General features: G+C 39.6%; 2 protein-coding genes across 2 annotated transcripts; one reads left to right on the plus strand and one right to left on the minus strand.

The window, feature by feature from the left end:
• Positions 1–1,466: 1,466 nt before the first annotated feature.
• Positions 1,467–10,078, minus strand: LOC115013524 (RNA-binding protein MEX3B-like). Its single transcript, XM_029439879.1, has 5 exons — positions 9,273–10,078; positions 7,893–8,131; positions 7,619–7,664; positions 5,940–6,748; positions 1,467–5,307 (listed from the first exon to the last, which is right to left on the minus strand). The coding sequence occupies exons 1-5, from the start codon at positions 9,898–9,900 to the stop codon at positions 4,897–4,899; spliced, it is 2,133 nt and encodes a 710-aa protein (XP_029295739.1). The 5' UTR covers positions 9,901–10,078; the 3' UTR covers positions 1,467–4,896.
• Positions 10,079–11,897: 1,819 nt separating this feature from the next.
• Positions 11,898–16,750, plus strand: tmed7 (transmembrane p24 trafficking protein 7). Its single transcript, XM_029440473.1, has 4 exons — positions 11,898–12,031; positions 12,345–12,548; positions 13,669–13,914; positions 14,612–16,750. Exons 2-4 carry the CDS (start codon positions 12,390–12,392, stop codon positions 14,846–14,848), a joined length of 642 nt encoding a protein of 213 aa, XP_029296333.1. The 5' UTR covers positions 11,898–12,031; positions 12,345–12,389; the 3' UTR covers positions 14,849–16,750.
• Positions 16,751–16,974: the final 224 nt, after the last annotated feature.

Consider the following 16,974-nt stretch of genomic DNA (forward strand, 5'->3'; position numbering starts at 1 on the left):
AATCAAGCAGAGACTATACACGCCAACACCAGCGTGAGAAGAGGTCTAATCAGGCCACAAATTGAAATCACCTGTGTGGTTGTGTTTGTCAGTCCATCAGAGTATTCTTTGATCAAATGCTTTTTGGCTGTACAATGAGGTTCAAACATCCTCCAGTTTTACTATCACATTTCTGATGGCAGAGTACGGTAGTTCAAATCTGTAGGCCTTTAACTGTAAAAGAGAACTGACGGCTCCTTTACTGTTTTACAATCATTTGACTGACCAGTTCTGGGTCGAGGTCATTCACACACACCTGAAATCAATTTTATAAAATAAGTTTACTTATTTATAGTATCAAAAAGTTTATAAATACAATTTAAATGAATGAATTTACAGGTGCCACATGCACATTTATAGAGGTTACTTCGCCAAAAAAGATGGAAGAGTAAATCATGCACATGTGCTGACGCAGCAGGGTTAAAAATTAAATGTGAAAAGTTAATCCACAGGAGAATAAAGAATTTGAAAAGATACAGAACACCTTACATTATATTCCATTTATGATTGTTTTGAATTGTCACCTGGTGTATGAATCATGTTTTCCTTCACTTAAGGGGTGTCAAACTCATTTTAGTTCAGGGGCCAGTTCAGTTCAGTCCAAATGTTTCCCTTCGTTTTAGTGCAAGAAAGTACCTTCTGAAAATGTTCAAACTTAATCTTTTTACAAAACATTATGAACAACCTGAAATTTCTTAAGAAAAAAAGGTGCAATTTCAACAATAGTATTAGTTTATCATTTACACATGTGTGTTACAACTTACTGATCACAGTGTATCTACAAAGGCTTTTACTTTATGATCAAAACACTTTTTTTATTTTTTATTTACACTTTGCAAAGTCATCCCGCGGGCCGGATTGGACCCTCTGGCGGGCCACATGTTTGACACCCCTGACTTAAGGCATTTCCATCATAAGTTGATGCATACAAATGAACCAGAATGCAGAAGTGATCTTGTGTGTTCCTGTCTTCATGCTGATGGCATACAACCAAAAGCTCAACACCAGGGATTTTCTGTATCCGTTCCTGTGATGTACAAATCTAAGAATTAATATTAGAGAAACATTGACATGTAGGAACCACAACATGGTGAGTGCTGCACCTCGTTTCATTCTTTAACATTGTTCTGTACTGTAAACTTGAACTAAGTATATCACAGCCAATTGAAAAAGGACTTCTACTAGCAGTCTCACTCCAGGGCCAGAACCAGAACAAGGGGCCTGTTTCACAAAAGGGTTTTGCAAGCACTGTTTACACGCATTAAAATGGTAAAAGGTAATTGTTTTTAATTAGTTAAACTTGTCAAAATGAGGGTGAAATAAGCCACAGGTTCCTCAAAAAGTAGTGCAAAGTCCTTAAAAAAGAAAAACAAACATTAAAATATAATTTTACATTTTATTTATGAATGAATCACATCAGACCGACACATCGTAAAATGAAACCGTCTTTATTAAGTAACTTTAATATCAGAAAAATAAAACTCTTAAATTCTCTTTACAGCAAATATATAATATCAGTGCTTTGGCCGCAATAACTTAAAAGGCCGTTATAAAATATAGTCTGCTTTTAAACTCCTGACTCAATTTGAAGAATTTATATGCCATAAGACTCCCCCGACATATACATAACAAAAGTGTAGTAAAATTAGCAAATACTTTGAACTGTTGGTACAGCTTAACAATATATGTATTTATATATAGATAATCTAAGATACATTTTACAGTATACCGTTCTTAATTTGGTGGCGTACAGACATGACAGGCAGCTTGAATCCTTGGCCTTTTTACAGTTGCAGTGTTACGTTTTACATTGGCTGTACATTATGAAGACATGCTCGTGATGCACATTCCATTTTCCACTAGGTTAAATGGCATCTATCAATACTGTAAACTAATAACTAGACTACAAGCAGATATCATCGACACCCTTCTGCAACATTTCTGGGTTTCCAACTTTTCATTCACTTAAATCACTCAGAGAAAAGTAAAAAAAAAAAAAAAATGTAAAATCTTATTGTAAACATTTTAATATAGATATATTTATGTATATATATGAAATGTAACAAAATAAAAATAAGTTCTGTATATTCATCAGTCATTAACAGTAATATATAATACATACACAAAAATGTCATTAGATTCATGTCAATAAACTGAGGGCCGACAGTGTATTGCATTCCCTCCGAGAGAGAAAGAGCAAAGATCAACCCCCAGCAGAGAGAAGTGAAACAAAAAGGACGGAGAGAAGACCCGAGGGGGCAGAAGCAGATGGGTTTTTATGCACTTTTGGGACTCATTCGGTTCCATTGCCTTGAGAAAGCTCAATCATCCACGAAAGGTGATATTTAAGAAACGGAGCCAAGCAATAGAATAACTCCCAAATATTGTTTACAGCTGGAATGCCAGCCTGACTACGGCCCAATGTCCACAAAGTAAAGCAACAGTATTGACCTCATGTAGTGTCAGCCCAGTCCCAGATTAAATCTTTCCAGCTGGTTCCCCTTCGAAATGTCCGTCAATTCATTGAATCCTGTAAAACAAAGTCTAGTCTCACTGGTGTTTTAAAGCTAAGATTTGAGATGATTTCCACCAATTTGTACCTTTTTCTTCACTTTTCAGGCGGAGGAACGGACAGATGCACACATTGGAGGGAAGGAAACAAAGGTCAGACTGTGTTTTGGAGTCCAAACTTGTCAATAGTGTGATAAGATATGGGGAAGGCTGTGCTTAGTAGGGCACAGCACAATGACAATGGAGCTGATGAGACATGAGTAGCAACGTGTGTGCCATTGAAACATCTCATCAATGCATTAGAGCAGGTAATGAAGGTTAACCCCGAATGAAATGTAACCTGTAAAAACAGAAGGGATATGTCTGTCTACAAGTTTATGCCCAAGATAGTTTGAGCTCTGTAATTGAAACCAGAGGAGATCATTTATCTAGTGCTTCCTCGAGTAGTATACTGAGACTGAATTTTTGCATAGGCCTGGTAGACAAGACGTGGATGGCTGCCGTCTCCATTTTGCATCCCAATGGAATTATTTAGCTGTCTGCTTACCAACAAGGACAACACATGGCTGTGAGGAGACGGCCACAGGGTGGAGCAGTCCAAGTGAAAGAAAAGGACACTATTGAGATGGCTGAAAAGTCTGTCGTGGATTTGTTCCAGATTACATCTGTCTTCATAGTAGAGTTTCATAAACTATTGTGGCTTCCAGGTGAGGTTTTACTACTAACTAGCCAAACAAAAGTGACTTCAATACAGGGGAGGAGGAATGTTTCCAAAAGGGATGAGCCGTGCATATCTTTCTGGCTGAAAATCATCACATGGTTTCCCCTAACAAGGATATAATCGAGAAATAAACAAAAAAGGCAAAGATAAACAATGAGCGAGGGAAAATATGGAAATAGAAATAAACTAAATGGGAGCGTTTGGTGCTAAAAACATAAAAGCAAAAAGGTGGTGAATAAAAATGGGAAGCAAAAGAAAACATCCCTGTGATATAACCTTTGTTCCACCGAGATGCATTTAAGAGATTGAACTTCCGACAAATACATTAAGATGTCAGAACATGTCAGTGTGTTCTTGCGAGCCAAGATCTGAATTGGTAGTGTTGTCAGTTAATTAAAGGCTTTCCAAAAAGGCCACAAGTTTTTTTTTTTAAGACAACACTGTGTGTCCGCTGAACCAGTTATTGTTTAACTTTTGTTTGTTTAACACACTTTGTTTACTTTGGAACGGAATTAGGCACAAGTTTACCGTAAACAGTTTTTCAAAAGTAGAAATGGAAAGCAACGTGGCGATACTGAAGTGGAGTAACATCCCTGTACTAAACAAAAAGGATCCAACTACTTGTTGGTTCTAGTCTGGGAGAGAAAGAAACCTGAGGCAACAAGATGTTGCCATTGGAGTGTGAACTCTTTGCAGTTGCAAGTTTGACCCACTTGGTTTAAAAACCCTCTGTGGGTGTGTTTGCATGTATATCAATACGCTTTGATTTACAATCCGGAGCTTGTAAACATAATATCCTGTTTAAAGTAGCACAGATACACTTTGCTAGCCTGATATTTACGCACATTATCTAGTATTGCGTTGAATTTGTCAGGATAATGCAGCATGTGTAAATTATATTCAAATTCTGTGGTAACCAGGAGAATACTATTAGTTTATACAGATTGAGAAGTGGGCCTAGTTCTATATAAACATGCTCACTTCTTTGTTCCTTTAAGTTAGCTGTGAACACAATAATTAGGAGGCTAAGGGGGCTGGGCTATATTTCATCACATAAAAACAATTGTAGCAGCGAATAAAAAATATATAAAAAAAGACAACTTTTGAGATGTAGATAAAAATTAACGTTGACCCGAGAGCATTATGTATCTAATATAATTCAAAGTACATTTAAATTTTTTGATAAAAATATAGTTAGGCAGAAACTGATAATGCTTCAGGGAGAAGTTAATGTAAATCAAAAATCATGATAAGCAAAAAAATAATAATATATATCCCACCCCACCCAATGCTACAGAGGGTTTCCCACCCTCCCATTGATCGATCAATCAATCAATCAATCAATCAATCAATCAATCAATCAATCAATCAATCATGGAAGAAGACTTCACAATAGCAGGCACATGAACGGGCTTAACACCCTAACCCATGCCCTAAATACAGATCATTCCTAATTCACCTATTCTTCCTCACCCTTGTCAACCAAACACCAGCTTGGTCAAAACAGGCGTGAGGACAAACCTAGACACTGATTCGGGGTCAGTTATTTGTAATTTCCCCACACATGAATTGGAAGTGTTGGGGAGGCTGATCCTTCATCAGCCGTCAAAGTAAATGGATTAACATCACATGTTGCGAAGCTGAATGGCCTGTGTGACGGGAGACAGGCACACAGGGCAAATAGCATCTGGACCCTGGCATATATGGGTGGCACAATCTAGACAGAAGAGGTTATGGCCGCAGGGAACCAAGGCAGCGATCACCTGGTTATCCATACAGTGGATGCATATCTCCTGACCTCTCCCTGCTGATACGAGCCCTGGTCGATGGGAGAGGGAGGACTCAGGAGGGGAGGAAGAGGAGGCGGTGCTTTCACTGGAAGAGGAGAAGGCCGAGCTGTAAGAGGGGAACCTGTGGGCATCGAGGGTCCCAGCCGAGGCAAAAGGGCCTCTGTGAACTCGCTGAGCCTGAGGGTGCTCCAAGGCTTCTGTCCCGGAGAAGGTTGGAGAGAGCCGAGGCGTTCCAGGCTGACTGGTCTGGAAACAATGACGACAACAGTCAATAGATGACATGAGCATAAAGCATGTTTTAGATTTAAAACAAATGTTTAATTTCTTAGATAACGGGATAGATCATTGATGCATTTTCTGGTCCGTCATTGTCACAGTAGATACAAATGGTAACTGCCATAAACCAAACATCTTTGTTAAAATTAAAATGTGTGGAGCAGCTGCCAAAACTGTGCATGCATCCAGGCTGGGGATTGTATTACTGTGACTCAATGAAACAAGGTCACAGGATTTATGTATAGTAGCGTAGACAGGCGTGTCAATATTAAAATGGCTTCATTTTGTTCTTTGCATAAATAATCACAATGGTAAACTGACTTGTGAGGCAAATACCAGTCCAGTAGACTTCGGTCTAATGTTTGGCCGATTCTCAGATTACACATTTAAAATAAATAATAGATTGCTTGTCCATGAGACAAGCATTAGGTGTATCCATAACTGTAATAGTAATCACAGTTTTGATAGGTTCATACCAAACACCCAATTGTCTAAATAAAAAAAGGGCAAAAAGGCAAAAGCTCAAAAACTTAAATTGTTTTAAACTGTGGGATTGACAAAAAGAGACCATAAACTGTATGCACCTGTTAAATTTCACCTACCTGAGAATGACGAGCATCGAAGGCCTGGGGGGGTTGGTGGTCCACATAGGGGCTCCATATTTGTGGCTGTGCAGCAGGGTGCGCTGCTTGGGCAGTGGAGATGGTTAATGGATCGAATCCTGAGGAAGAGCCTCCACCTCCCAGGCTGACCAGCTCCTCAGACCCCACAGGAAGAAGACTCTCGCCAAACCAGAAATTTGCACCGCCACCATTACTGTTGTTGTTGTTGTTGTTGTTGTTGTTAGCATTAGTATTAAACTGACAGGTCGGACTTAAATCTGCCATCCGGTTACCATTACCAGTGCCGTAGACAGAATCAGCTGAACTGGAGCCGCTGCCCAGAGAACTGGAGCTGTCGTTGCGGTAGGTGGAGGACATCCTGACACCGCTGTTAATATTGCTATTGACTGGCTGAGTACCGTTGATGGTCATGGGCAGCAGGCCACCGCCACCGCCACCACCAGCACCACCACCACCACCGCCGCCACCATGACCACCACCACTGCCGCCGCCACCACTCTGGGATGAAGCACCTGCATGAAGCCATCCGGCCTCCCCCAGCCCAGCTGCTGCTGCAGAATTCTCAAAGCTGACGTCTGTCCCATTGTATTGAAAGTCATTGTTGTCTACACCAGGAGCCTCAATGCCTCCACAGGTTCCTGTGCGGAGGGCGATGTGCGCCTCTATCTCATCCCTTGCACGGTCCACGTTCTCCGGCATCCCGGTGACCTCGAACACCGGCTCTTTGTCACGACTCGGCGTCACAATGTAGGTATGGGTCTGTTGCTGAATACGTTTGATAGTTGCCCCTGAAAGATATGACCAGAACAAGACCCTTATAATAAAACACTTGTCAGTTGTTTAAATAACTACTCTGGTCACATGGCTACATGAATGTCAAGAGCGCACCATCACATTTAGTTTGACGAATGATATGCATAACCATTCTGGAGAAATATACATCCGAGCATAAACAAATGGTACTTAGAAGAAAATAATAGTTTAGTGTCAAGAAAAAATAAGTTTTAAAATTGCTGAATACATTATCTGGAAAACAGATATGTGTACTTCATTGCATTCTTAACGACAGCTTGACCCGAGTTTATCAAGTTGACAAAATTAGCCCAAGTAGAGTAAACCTAAAGACTGCACAGTCACATTAAAAGCATTATGTTTCAGTAAATTCCCTTGTTTTTTTAAAAACAAAAACATCTGGCATTGAAATTGGAAGAAACACAGCTGTGCAATAATTATAGCAAGCCATCTTGATGACTGAGCTGGCTAAAGCACATACCACCTAACCACAACATCGTGAGTTTCAGTCTTGTATAGGAACCTTTTCAAAACATCAATCCTATATATTTGAAAGGTAATGGAAAACCAGAGAGCGCATTCATAAAATGAATGTGGAAGAAACAGACACTTTTATCTCAATGCTTGTAAACAGCAAATATTGAATATAAGAATTCCACACTGCCTCCTTCGTCTGTGTGGCACATGGTTGAGAACCACTGCACTTCAATTTACAAATCAACCCCAGGACTTTCTAACATTGAGGTGGTAATGTCAAAAGGGCATGGGGTTAAAGACTCTGCGAGAGCAAAACGTAACCTTTTGGAGTAAAGCTGAGAATATTAAAACTCTTCCAGAAACTAGTTATCTGAATTAAAAAGACTCACCTTTGGGACCCACAACCAGCCCTACAACACGGTATGGTACCCGCACCTGTAAGGTTAAAATGACACAGGGTAACTATACACACACACTTTAAGACACAATCAAAAACATAAATCATAAAACAGAGATCCTCCTTTATAAAACTAATGTGCTTTGATGGTAACATACCCAACACTTAGTTATTATAACGACTGTACTTCATGTTCACTGCATAAGAAAGGATGTTTCTATCTTTAATATTGAACAACATTGATTCATAATCACATGCTTGCTAACCTGAATGGTCGTCTGTCCAGGTAGAGAGGGAGTCCCTGGACCGGTTGCAGCAGACAAAGGGCCCGTCTTGTTTCGAGAGGCTCTGATGAGGGAGAAGTGCTCGGCTGCAGACAGGATCTCCCTCTTAGCCATGGCCACATCTTCTTTGCGGCCCGTCACAACAAAGACGGGCTGCTCTCCCCTCACTGGTGTCTTAATGTAGGTGTTGGTCTTGGCTCGAAGAGCTTTAATCTTACAGCCTGCAGGAACAAGCGAAAGTGAGACAAGTAAGGACAGAGGACTGTTGGATCATTTCTGATTCACTTTTAAAAATGTACCACACACACATATTGAACTTTGATGTTGAACTAATAAAGGTTTATGGCATACCCAATTTCAGTTTCCAGGCACTAATGCCATTTAAAAGTTGCATAGCTTATACATTAGATATTCCTTTCAGCTGTGGTTGAGTAGTCCAGCATCATTACCAGAGCCATTTCCTGTTGTTGTCAACACTGCAGTCTGTGCACCCTCCCCCAACAAAGACGACATAATAACACTCTCCCAACCCTGCTATTGAGCTTTGTAAAGTTTATGTAAAAGACCAGATAAAAGACGTTGGATATGCAAGAAAAGCCGATAGTGTTTAGTTTGGTTATGTCACAGAGCTAACTATAACCTACAGCTGATGTGGCAAAGCAATGCCGACCAACACTCTACTCTTCATGTTCTCCTCCGAGACAAAGCAACGCCTGGTTTAGCACGACAAGGCACGGTTTGAGACAGGTTTACTGTCCGCGAAGCACAGAAAAAAACATCCATAATACACTGAGGTGCACAGAGGAATCTCTGGCTTATAAAACTTGTGATGCAAACTTTTGTCGAGGGTGTTGGGCGAGTGTGCTGTTGACCCAGTTAGGAGCAGTGCTAAGCTAGCTGGTTTCAAGCTAACTGTTGTGGCTGAAAAAGATAACAGGTTTAATTGTTTTGTTTGTTTTCATTCAAACTATAGACAATTAGTCTGATGCTCCATATCAAAATGTAACTTGTAAAAATGTTAGGTAATTAAGTAAAATAGCTATTTCCCGTCAAAGCCGGTGACAACAATAAGTTATTAGCTAACGCTGGCTAGTTTACAAACGTTGGTTCCCATTTGCAACCAAATAAACTATCATTTTGCTAAACATTTAATCGTAACGCTTTTCTTTATATTCTGACATTCCGTTGTTATCGTTTAATTGGTTTATTACATCTACTGATCTGTTTTGTGATATATTTTTATTTAGCTTACTTTGCTACTGCCTGAACTATCTTTCCCCCCCAAGTTTTGACCAAACTCCCATTAGCAACTCAATGTTAGCTCATGGATCCGAGCAAAACCATCCGAAACACAACACTCACCCTGCCTGCCCACAATCTCCGCGACGTGCTCGGAGCTCGGCACCGCCACACATTCGGTCGTGTTGACGCTCTTTCGCCGAGCCAACAGCGAAGACTCGGCCTCGTAGCCCGACTCTCCGTACACGCCGGGCGGTAGTAGCGCCATGCTGCCTGCCGGCGGTAGGGCGCTGCCGACGAGCCCGGTATCGTCCCGCTCGTCTCCGTTGTACAACAAGACAGTCTCGACGTGAGGCGGCTCCATCCCGGGAGGCATCACGGAGCCACCCGGCCCCGAGTGAAGGTGTTGGTGGCGGTGGGCCTGCGCTAGCAATAAGGAGTCGGCGGCGGCTACAACTTCTGGCTCTTCATCCTCGGGCGCAGCCGCTATGTTCAGTCCATCTCCCGAGGGCGGCCGATGCAGAGGCAGGGGCTTTAAGTCTAGGACCGTACCGAGGAGGTTGAAATGAGAAACCGGGGGGAGCTGATGGTGGTGGTGGTGATAGGAGAGGCTCTCATCTACTAGTTCGTGGATCTGGCTCTGGGTGCCGTGGTGCTCCTCAAGGCCCATACCGGCGAAAGCGTGCACTAGCGGCGGTGGGACCTCGGACTCTCCCTCGTCGGCCTCCAGCAAAGACGTGCTACTCGGCATGATACAAAACTTTTATAATACTGGCGTTAAATGAAAATCGATACGAATATTTAATCAAATTTGTTTTAGGTTTACAAAAAAATAAAAAGCGACCCGCGCCTGTTGGTTGAAATGTGTGGCTTTTGTTTTGTCTTTTCAGCTCTCCATGCAGCCCTCCCTACACTGTAATCTCGTAATGCTGGTTCACGCGAGACTTTGTTTTGGGATCAGACGTGTGTTCACAACTGTCAGAAAGACGCACTCAGCGCGCATCTTGCAGTGGTTGTGTCATGATAATGATTCATTATAATATATTATTACATCTACTGGTGCCCATCTACCATGAGCTACACACCCCGACGCATTTGGGAGAATAATTCCGTATGGCTTTAGATTGAGGGCAAGAACAGTATACATTAGCTAATGCAGAAGCGGCAAATACACCAATATGTGTCTGACTCCATGGCTGACTAACATGGCTGTATGCTTAGGTCATACAAAGTGTCCAAAGGGGCTGATTTGATGAAAACTGAGTAGGACCACGACTTGTATAGGGAAAACCATTCCCCAACTGACTTTAAAGGACTAGTAACTTTACTTTGAATTGATTTAGAGATTCTTTCAAATAACTGGTTGTTCAACTGAAAAACAAGCTGGAAAGGTCTGACAGCACCACTCTGGGGAAGCTAATGGGGATCCAAATAAATAAATAAAGATGCCCTGAAGGAACTGAGGAGGACTTTGGAGTCTGTGGGGCATCAGACATTTAATGAATCTGTGGTGGCAACCACTATCCTCTGTGCAGTAGTAGTCTGCTGGACCCTAACCTGGGGTGTCATAGACTTTGTAGAGGAATTGAGGTAGAAAATGGTTTTGTCATGGACTACACATGCCAACCCCTATAAAAAAGCCCAAAGAGGTCCGTTTCTGCATGTATTTTATCTCTGCTTCTGTGAGTTAACTATTCTCAGTTGTCCAATAACCCTACGTAAGTAAATTACTTCATAAGGGTTAATGTTATCGTACCACATGCGTCCTGTAGCCACTATCATCAGTATCTTGCCCATTCAAGATTTAAAGAATGTTATGGTCTCCTACATATTGAAAGTCTTAGGTTAGGGGCTTCCAAACAACATAAAAACATGCACCCATGAAAGGCTAACATAAAATTGCATTAAAACACAAAACAAGTGAATACTTGATAAGAGCAGGTGTGAAAAGTTGCATTAAAAGTACTAAGTCTATATGGCCTTGATTAAAATATATATTGCAGTTGAAATTAAATAGTTTTTGTAAGTTTTCTCACATTGATTTAATTAGAATATAGAAAACATAACAAGACAACCCTTGTCTCATACATATCATAATTTACAAAAAGGGATAGCATAGAATAGGATACTCCCTCCCTGATGTCATAAATCCTAATAAATAAATAAAAACAGTGGGCCTTACATAAGCTGGGGCACTAAGCTTCTTCTTCTTCTTCTTCTTCTTCTTATTATTATTATTATTAGTAGTAGTAGTATTATTATTATTATTATTATTATTATTATTATTATTATTATTATTATTATTATTATTATTATTATTATTATTATTATTATAGTTCTTCTTCTTCTTCTTCTTCTTCTTCTTCTTCTTCTTCTTCTTCTTCGGTTTTAATTGGAGACTACAAACCAACGTTGAAGGTGCATGCCGCCACCTACTGTTCCGGAGTGTGTAACATCATGACTTTATTACAGCTTACTCATATGATTGTTAAAACAAAACACATATATATATATGTATATATTCTAGATATTAAACCTGTGTCATTCCAATATTCCATTAAATCCAGAGCCCCTTAACTTGTTTGTCCCCTATCTCTAACAGTCCTTTTATGCTCCCCTCCCTTCTCATTTCTACCACCTTTTCCTTCAGTCGTTTTCTTTCTACACTGAACATCCTAGTAACACATACCTCACACAACATTATTTTTATTTCAGATGAAGTATTGTATCTAACCACTGTCTGTTTAGCAGCAGCCACGTTAGAGTGTATTATTGACCAACGAGAGAGCGCAGGAGGCGGGGTTTTACAGATGACAGCCAATGGCGTGTCACGTTTGTAATACGTTACTTAGCATTAGTCGCATCCGGGTGAGCGCTTTGAGGTGAGTAGCTAATGCTGACTGAGACAAAATAATGAATTAAGAAATGTTAATGTTTGAATTTACTTTGACTTCATTGACCACGAATACTCCCATAATACACAAATACACTAGCCATAAGAAAATGTTACAAATTCCGAGTGGCTTTCTCTCTCTTTATAATATAAAGACCAGCCAGCTAGCTAGCTAGCGTTAGCTTTAAGCTAATAACTTGTCGCTGATATCAATGTCCGGGTTTGCTTTGTCACCATTTTTGTCTTTTTTTCCCCCTCTGTGTTGATTTTAGTTCAATGTTTGCTAATGTCTTTTCCGGCAGGTCTGCTCCGGTTTTTACTTTGAAGCTTGGCTATCGGTCTTCAGGATGTACGGATCCTTTCGGGTATTGTTGCAGGTGCTGTCGGCCCAGCTTCTATGTGTGTGGGTGCTGGGCTCCGAGCTAACTTTTGAGCTTCCAGACAACGCCAAGCAGTGTTTCTACGAGGACATCATCATCGGCACCAAGTGTACACTGGAGTTTCAGGTGCGTGGGTCTAATGAGACACCCTCTATTTTTTTTACCCTCGATTCAAATACGAAAGAACTCTCCCAGAAAACCTATTTTAACAGGAACAAAATAGGAAGAAACTTCAGGAAGAGCAACTGAAAAGGGATCCCTCTCCCAGGGCTGACGTGAAATAGATGTCATGTTTACAGAACAACCAACATAATAAAACCTTTTAAATTATACATAGAATCTGAACATATATGAAATAAATGGATCCAGGAGGATAACAACCACCTCTAGGTGTCGCCAAATATCTAGAGGCCAGAAGCAAAACTGAAGCACATCATTCAAACAGAGAGACACAATAGGAGAGGCTTAATCTCCTGGAGGACAGAGCTCCAGATCCAATTTGTGGATGAGGCCAGCAGCCAGGTGTGAAAGATGGACAGCAGATTCTCCAGGACAGACGAGCCTGAGTTGAAAGAGAGGGAGAAAAATAGTCACACAGCTGTGTTTGAAGGGCAGAAACAAACAGAGTATTGAGATGCAGTGGCTTTCAGAAAGTCTACCTTATTCTCGTTGGCAGGAAAAACAAGGACTATAACTACTAGGCGTTAATGAAACATTGAGGCTGAGACCAATCTGCCAGCTGTATAATGAAATATTAAATAATTAATTGAAAGTTTAGGCAAAAAGATGAGTTTTGATATGTAATATGTTTGCTCTATGCAAACATTTAGTCTGTTTTAACATTTCTATATCTATGGGTAACATAATTTACAACATCTCAGAATGTTGCATTAGGAAGCAGTTTTTTGTACATTATTTTACAATATGAACCATATGATTTATAGACATTTTCATATAAAACAAAATTCAATAGATTCTGGAAAGTGTTGACTCCTGCATTACAAAAACACTTTACTCATCTGTCAAGCTTGAGAGATTACATTATTGTGAACATATGTTTAGAAAATGATAGGACTGTAAAATACTACATTTGGACTTTGGATGTGAACATAATGACTTTAGTTTTGTCTATATAGTTGACCCCTCTTTGTCTCTGTACTACTTGACACAATGCATGATGGCTTGATAAAAAGAAATTAAATATTGTGTCACTGAATATAGTCCTGTTGTCTTTATTTTTTTCCAGGTGGTGACTGGTGGCCATTATGACGTGGACTGTCGTTTGGAGGACCCAGAAGGCACTACACTCTACAAGGAGATGAAGAAGCAATATGACAGCTTTACCTTCACAGCTGCCAAGAATGGCACCTACAAGTTCTGCTTCAGTAATGAGTTCTCCACCTTCACACACAAGACTGTTTACTTTGACTTCCAGGTCGGCGATGACCCTCCACTCTTTCCCAATGAAAATAGAGTCACTGCTCTCACTCAGGTAAACTGCGTGTGTGTGAGGATGGATGCACTTAATAATGTTCATGTTTGTGTGTGAGGGAGTGATTGTTTCTTTAGGTTTCTCAAAAATCTTAAGAGTATATAGCATACAATTGTATACATGTGTTAAGCTTTGTGTAACTCTGACATAAACCCAATTTTATTTTATTTAAATAATTAATTTAATTAATTAAATTTTAACCTGAAAAAAGGTTTAACCTGCCTTGCTGACTGAAACACTTGTCTGGGTGAGCTCGGCACTAAATCAAGTTTTACCAGAATAGACGTGTTTTTATTCAGCAACCAGTCAGTTATGTTTTGTTGTACTCATGATTTCCCCAAGTTTGTTTTGTCCTGACATGTTGTCAGAGAAAAATAATATAGCACAAGTGTTTGTGGTAGTGACTATACCAAACTGTTTTCTTACAACAGATGAAATATATTTTTGAGAAATACAATGGACATGACTGTGAAATTAATAAGACACTTTGTTACAAATCCTAAAGGGGGTGGTTTTGAAGTCAAAAAGTCAGACTTTATTTAACAAGTATTTAACACATTTTTGCCTGCCAAAGTTCCTTCTAGTTTGTGAACCAAAGTTCAAATGTTCTTCTTGTTAGTTGGTCAATCATTAACTTCCAGTAGCAGTCTAAATATCTGATGTTTGGCTTGGCTTCCATTTTTTTCCCCCTTTCCAGATGGAATCAGCTTGCGTGTCCATCCATGAGGCCCTGAAGTCAGTCATTGACTACCAGACTCACTTCCGCCTCCGTGAAGCCCAGGGACGCAGTCGGGCGGAGGACCTTAACACCCGTGTTGCTTTCTGGTCAATCGGAGAGGCCATTATCCTTCTGGTGGTCAGCATCAGTCAGGTGGTCCTACTGAGGAGCTTCTTCTCTGACAAGAAGACCACCACAACACGTGTAGGATCGTAACAGTCTTTGAGCCCCCTGGATCATCACTTTCTTTATCCGTACCTGGGTTTGTGTGCATAGAGTGGGTAAGAATACCAGTGCTGATCTGAATTTGGATCATATCAAACTGCCAGGTCATACAATCTGACATGTCATCCTCATTCAGCACTGGTATTCTTACAAACATTATGCAAATTAGTCTTAAGCTAAATGGTCATGTATGTTTAGAATGTTTTTGAGGGGTAAAGCGAATACCAGAAGAAAGGCGTTCTTGTTTTGCTTGTAACTATCTGTATTGGAGGCAGTTCAAGGTCATATAGTTAAAGCAAAGCGTTAATACTTTGAATATTTGAAATGATTTCTGAATATGTTATTATTTTATTTGCATCTCAAATTGTCCCTCCCTTATCGGTTTAATTTTTCAGCCAAAACGGTGCACTAAAATAACCAAGAGAGTGGAATTTGTGACTAAACGTACATAATGTAATGTATGGTTTATGGTTTTGTATATTTCCTTTAGGTCTCTAAAACCTTACTGGCAAGGCAAATAGGTTTTTCCCTACAGAGGTTGCATTTGGTTATGAAGAATATGTTGCTTTTTTTTCTTCTTTATTAAACCTCACTGTATTAAGTGAGAAGAGAAGATATTGTGTTGTGCTTTTATCAGCTTTGTCATTTTAGAGTATGCTGTATAGCAAGTACGCCATCTTTTTATTCTAATAATAGCTCGAAACAGTTTGTATTTGAGTTAAATGATTGAATTTAGAGATGCACATGATTTCCCTTGAGTGATTGCAGATCCAATTCCGTAAAAAAAGGTTTGATTCCATTTGCTCGATTACACATTGGGACAAGTCACACCTCCTTTTGACCCCACCTAGGTGAATTATGTTGTACTTTCAGGTACTAAAAACGTTATAATTACATTTGTGAATATGTGTGGAAGGCAAAAAAAAGGTAATAATTGATATTATAATTTTGTTTGAAAATGTTGTCTTTCACTGGTTCCTTTGCAATGTTCTATCTAGTTCTGCGTTTGCTGTTTGAAGTGTAACAACTTATTTATCCTGTGGTCTGATTTTGCTCTCTTGGTTTTATACAGCACTGTTGTAAAGTTCAAGTTGTTTTGCAAAAGATTGCTTCAATATAAGATAATTCCTGTAACTTTGAGTTGTAGCTGTAATTTCAAATTGTATTCCCTGACTGCCTACTCTACTCTACTGTATTAAGTTTCTTAAGGAACAGGAAGGAAGATTTAGACAGTTTAAATCTATTATATAATATGACGTTCTGAACATTTGAGGCTGCAGGAAGCCATAGTAGTTGCTGGCTTAGTTAAACCTGGTAGTGTTGCTTCAGCCAGGAATCATGTAAAAGTCAGTGGGTCATTCTTTCTCTTAATATTCATCGATTTACAAACAAAGTCTAACAGGTCTTAACCACAGGCATGAAGGCCTGGAGAAGACAAGGAAACATGAAATAGTATGATGTCATTTGAAAGTTCACCTGGAGAGTTTTCTAAGTACACAACATCAATGAATTTGACTCAAAACAAAGGCAAAGCTAAAAGACGTCACTGTTTTAGTGTGAGATAAATATGATTTTTATATTCATGACAAAGGCAATCTTTAACATTTAAACCACTGAAAGAAACCAAAAAACTCAACATGTTTTATAGTGTTGGTCTTGTCTAACTGGAAAATAACTATAAAATATATTTTATTCTTTTATTAGTTCTGGTGGTTTGGTTATGCTTTTTTGGTGTGCTTTTCCCCTCTCACTATATGTTAAATGTCAGTTTGTGTTGACATTTCAGTTATAGGTTTATGTACAGGTCATTTTTCGAAACAAATTCAGCTCCGATGCATTCTGGAAACTTTTTGAGTTATTGGGATGGCTGAATAAACTTTCTGTTAAAATGTTGGGGTATGCTTTTATTCAATCATCATTGATAAACACTTGCTTTTCAGTGAGGGGTGAAGTTTTAGGATACATCTTCTGGTCATGCTTCTTTTATCCTGTAGGGAGAGATATAATCAAAGCCATCACAGTCAGATGTGAACCCATAAAATATTTCTCAATCATTAAGACACAGGAGATGTATTTTAAGCTTTCTTTTGAGGTTGGTTTCCCTTTACATGGGAATT

Source organism: Cottoperca gobio, chromosome 9 (genome assembly GCF_900634415.1).
Source record: "Cottoperca gobio chromosome 9, fCotGob3.1, whole genome shotgun sequence".
In the NCBI taxonomy this organism is placed as follows: Eukaryota; Metazoa; Chordata; class Actinopteri; order Perciformes; family Bovichtidae; genus Cottoperca; species Cottoperca gobio.

What these genes read in the sequence shown, in the direction of transcription:
- LOC115013524 (XM_029439879.1), bottom strand. Translation starts at nt 9,900, where the DNA reads ATGCCGAGTAGCACGTCTTTGCTGGAGGCCGACGAGGGAGAGTCCGAG. An exon ending in GGAGATTGTGGGCAGGCAGG is followed by an intron (nt 8,132 to 9,272) that starts GTGAGTGTTGTG and finishes TTGTTCCTGCAG; the next exon opens with GCTGTAAGATTAAAGCTCTT. An exon ending in CTGGACAGACGACCATTCAG is followed by an intron (nt 7,665 to 7,892) that starts GTTAGCAAGCAT and finishes TTAACCTTACAG; the next exon opens with GTGCGGGTACCATACCGTGT.
- tmed7 (XM_029440473.1), top strand. Translation starts at nt 12,390, where the DNA reads ATGTACGGATCCTTTCGGGTATTGTTGCAGGTGCTGTCGGCCCAGCTT. An exon ending in AGTGTACACTGGAGTTTCAG is followed by an intron (nt 12,549 to 13,668) that starts GTGCGTGGGTCT and finishes ATTTTTTTCCAG; the next exon opens with GTGGTGACTGGTGGCCATTA. An exon ending in GAGTCACTGCTCTCACTCAG is followed by an intron (nt 13,915 to 14,611) that starts GTAAACTGCGTG and finishes CCCCCTTTCCAG; the next exon opens with ATGGAATCAGCTTGCGTGTC.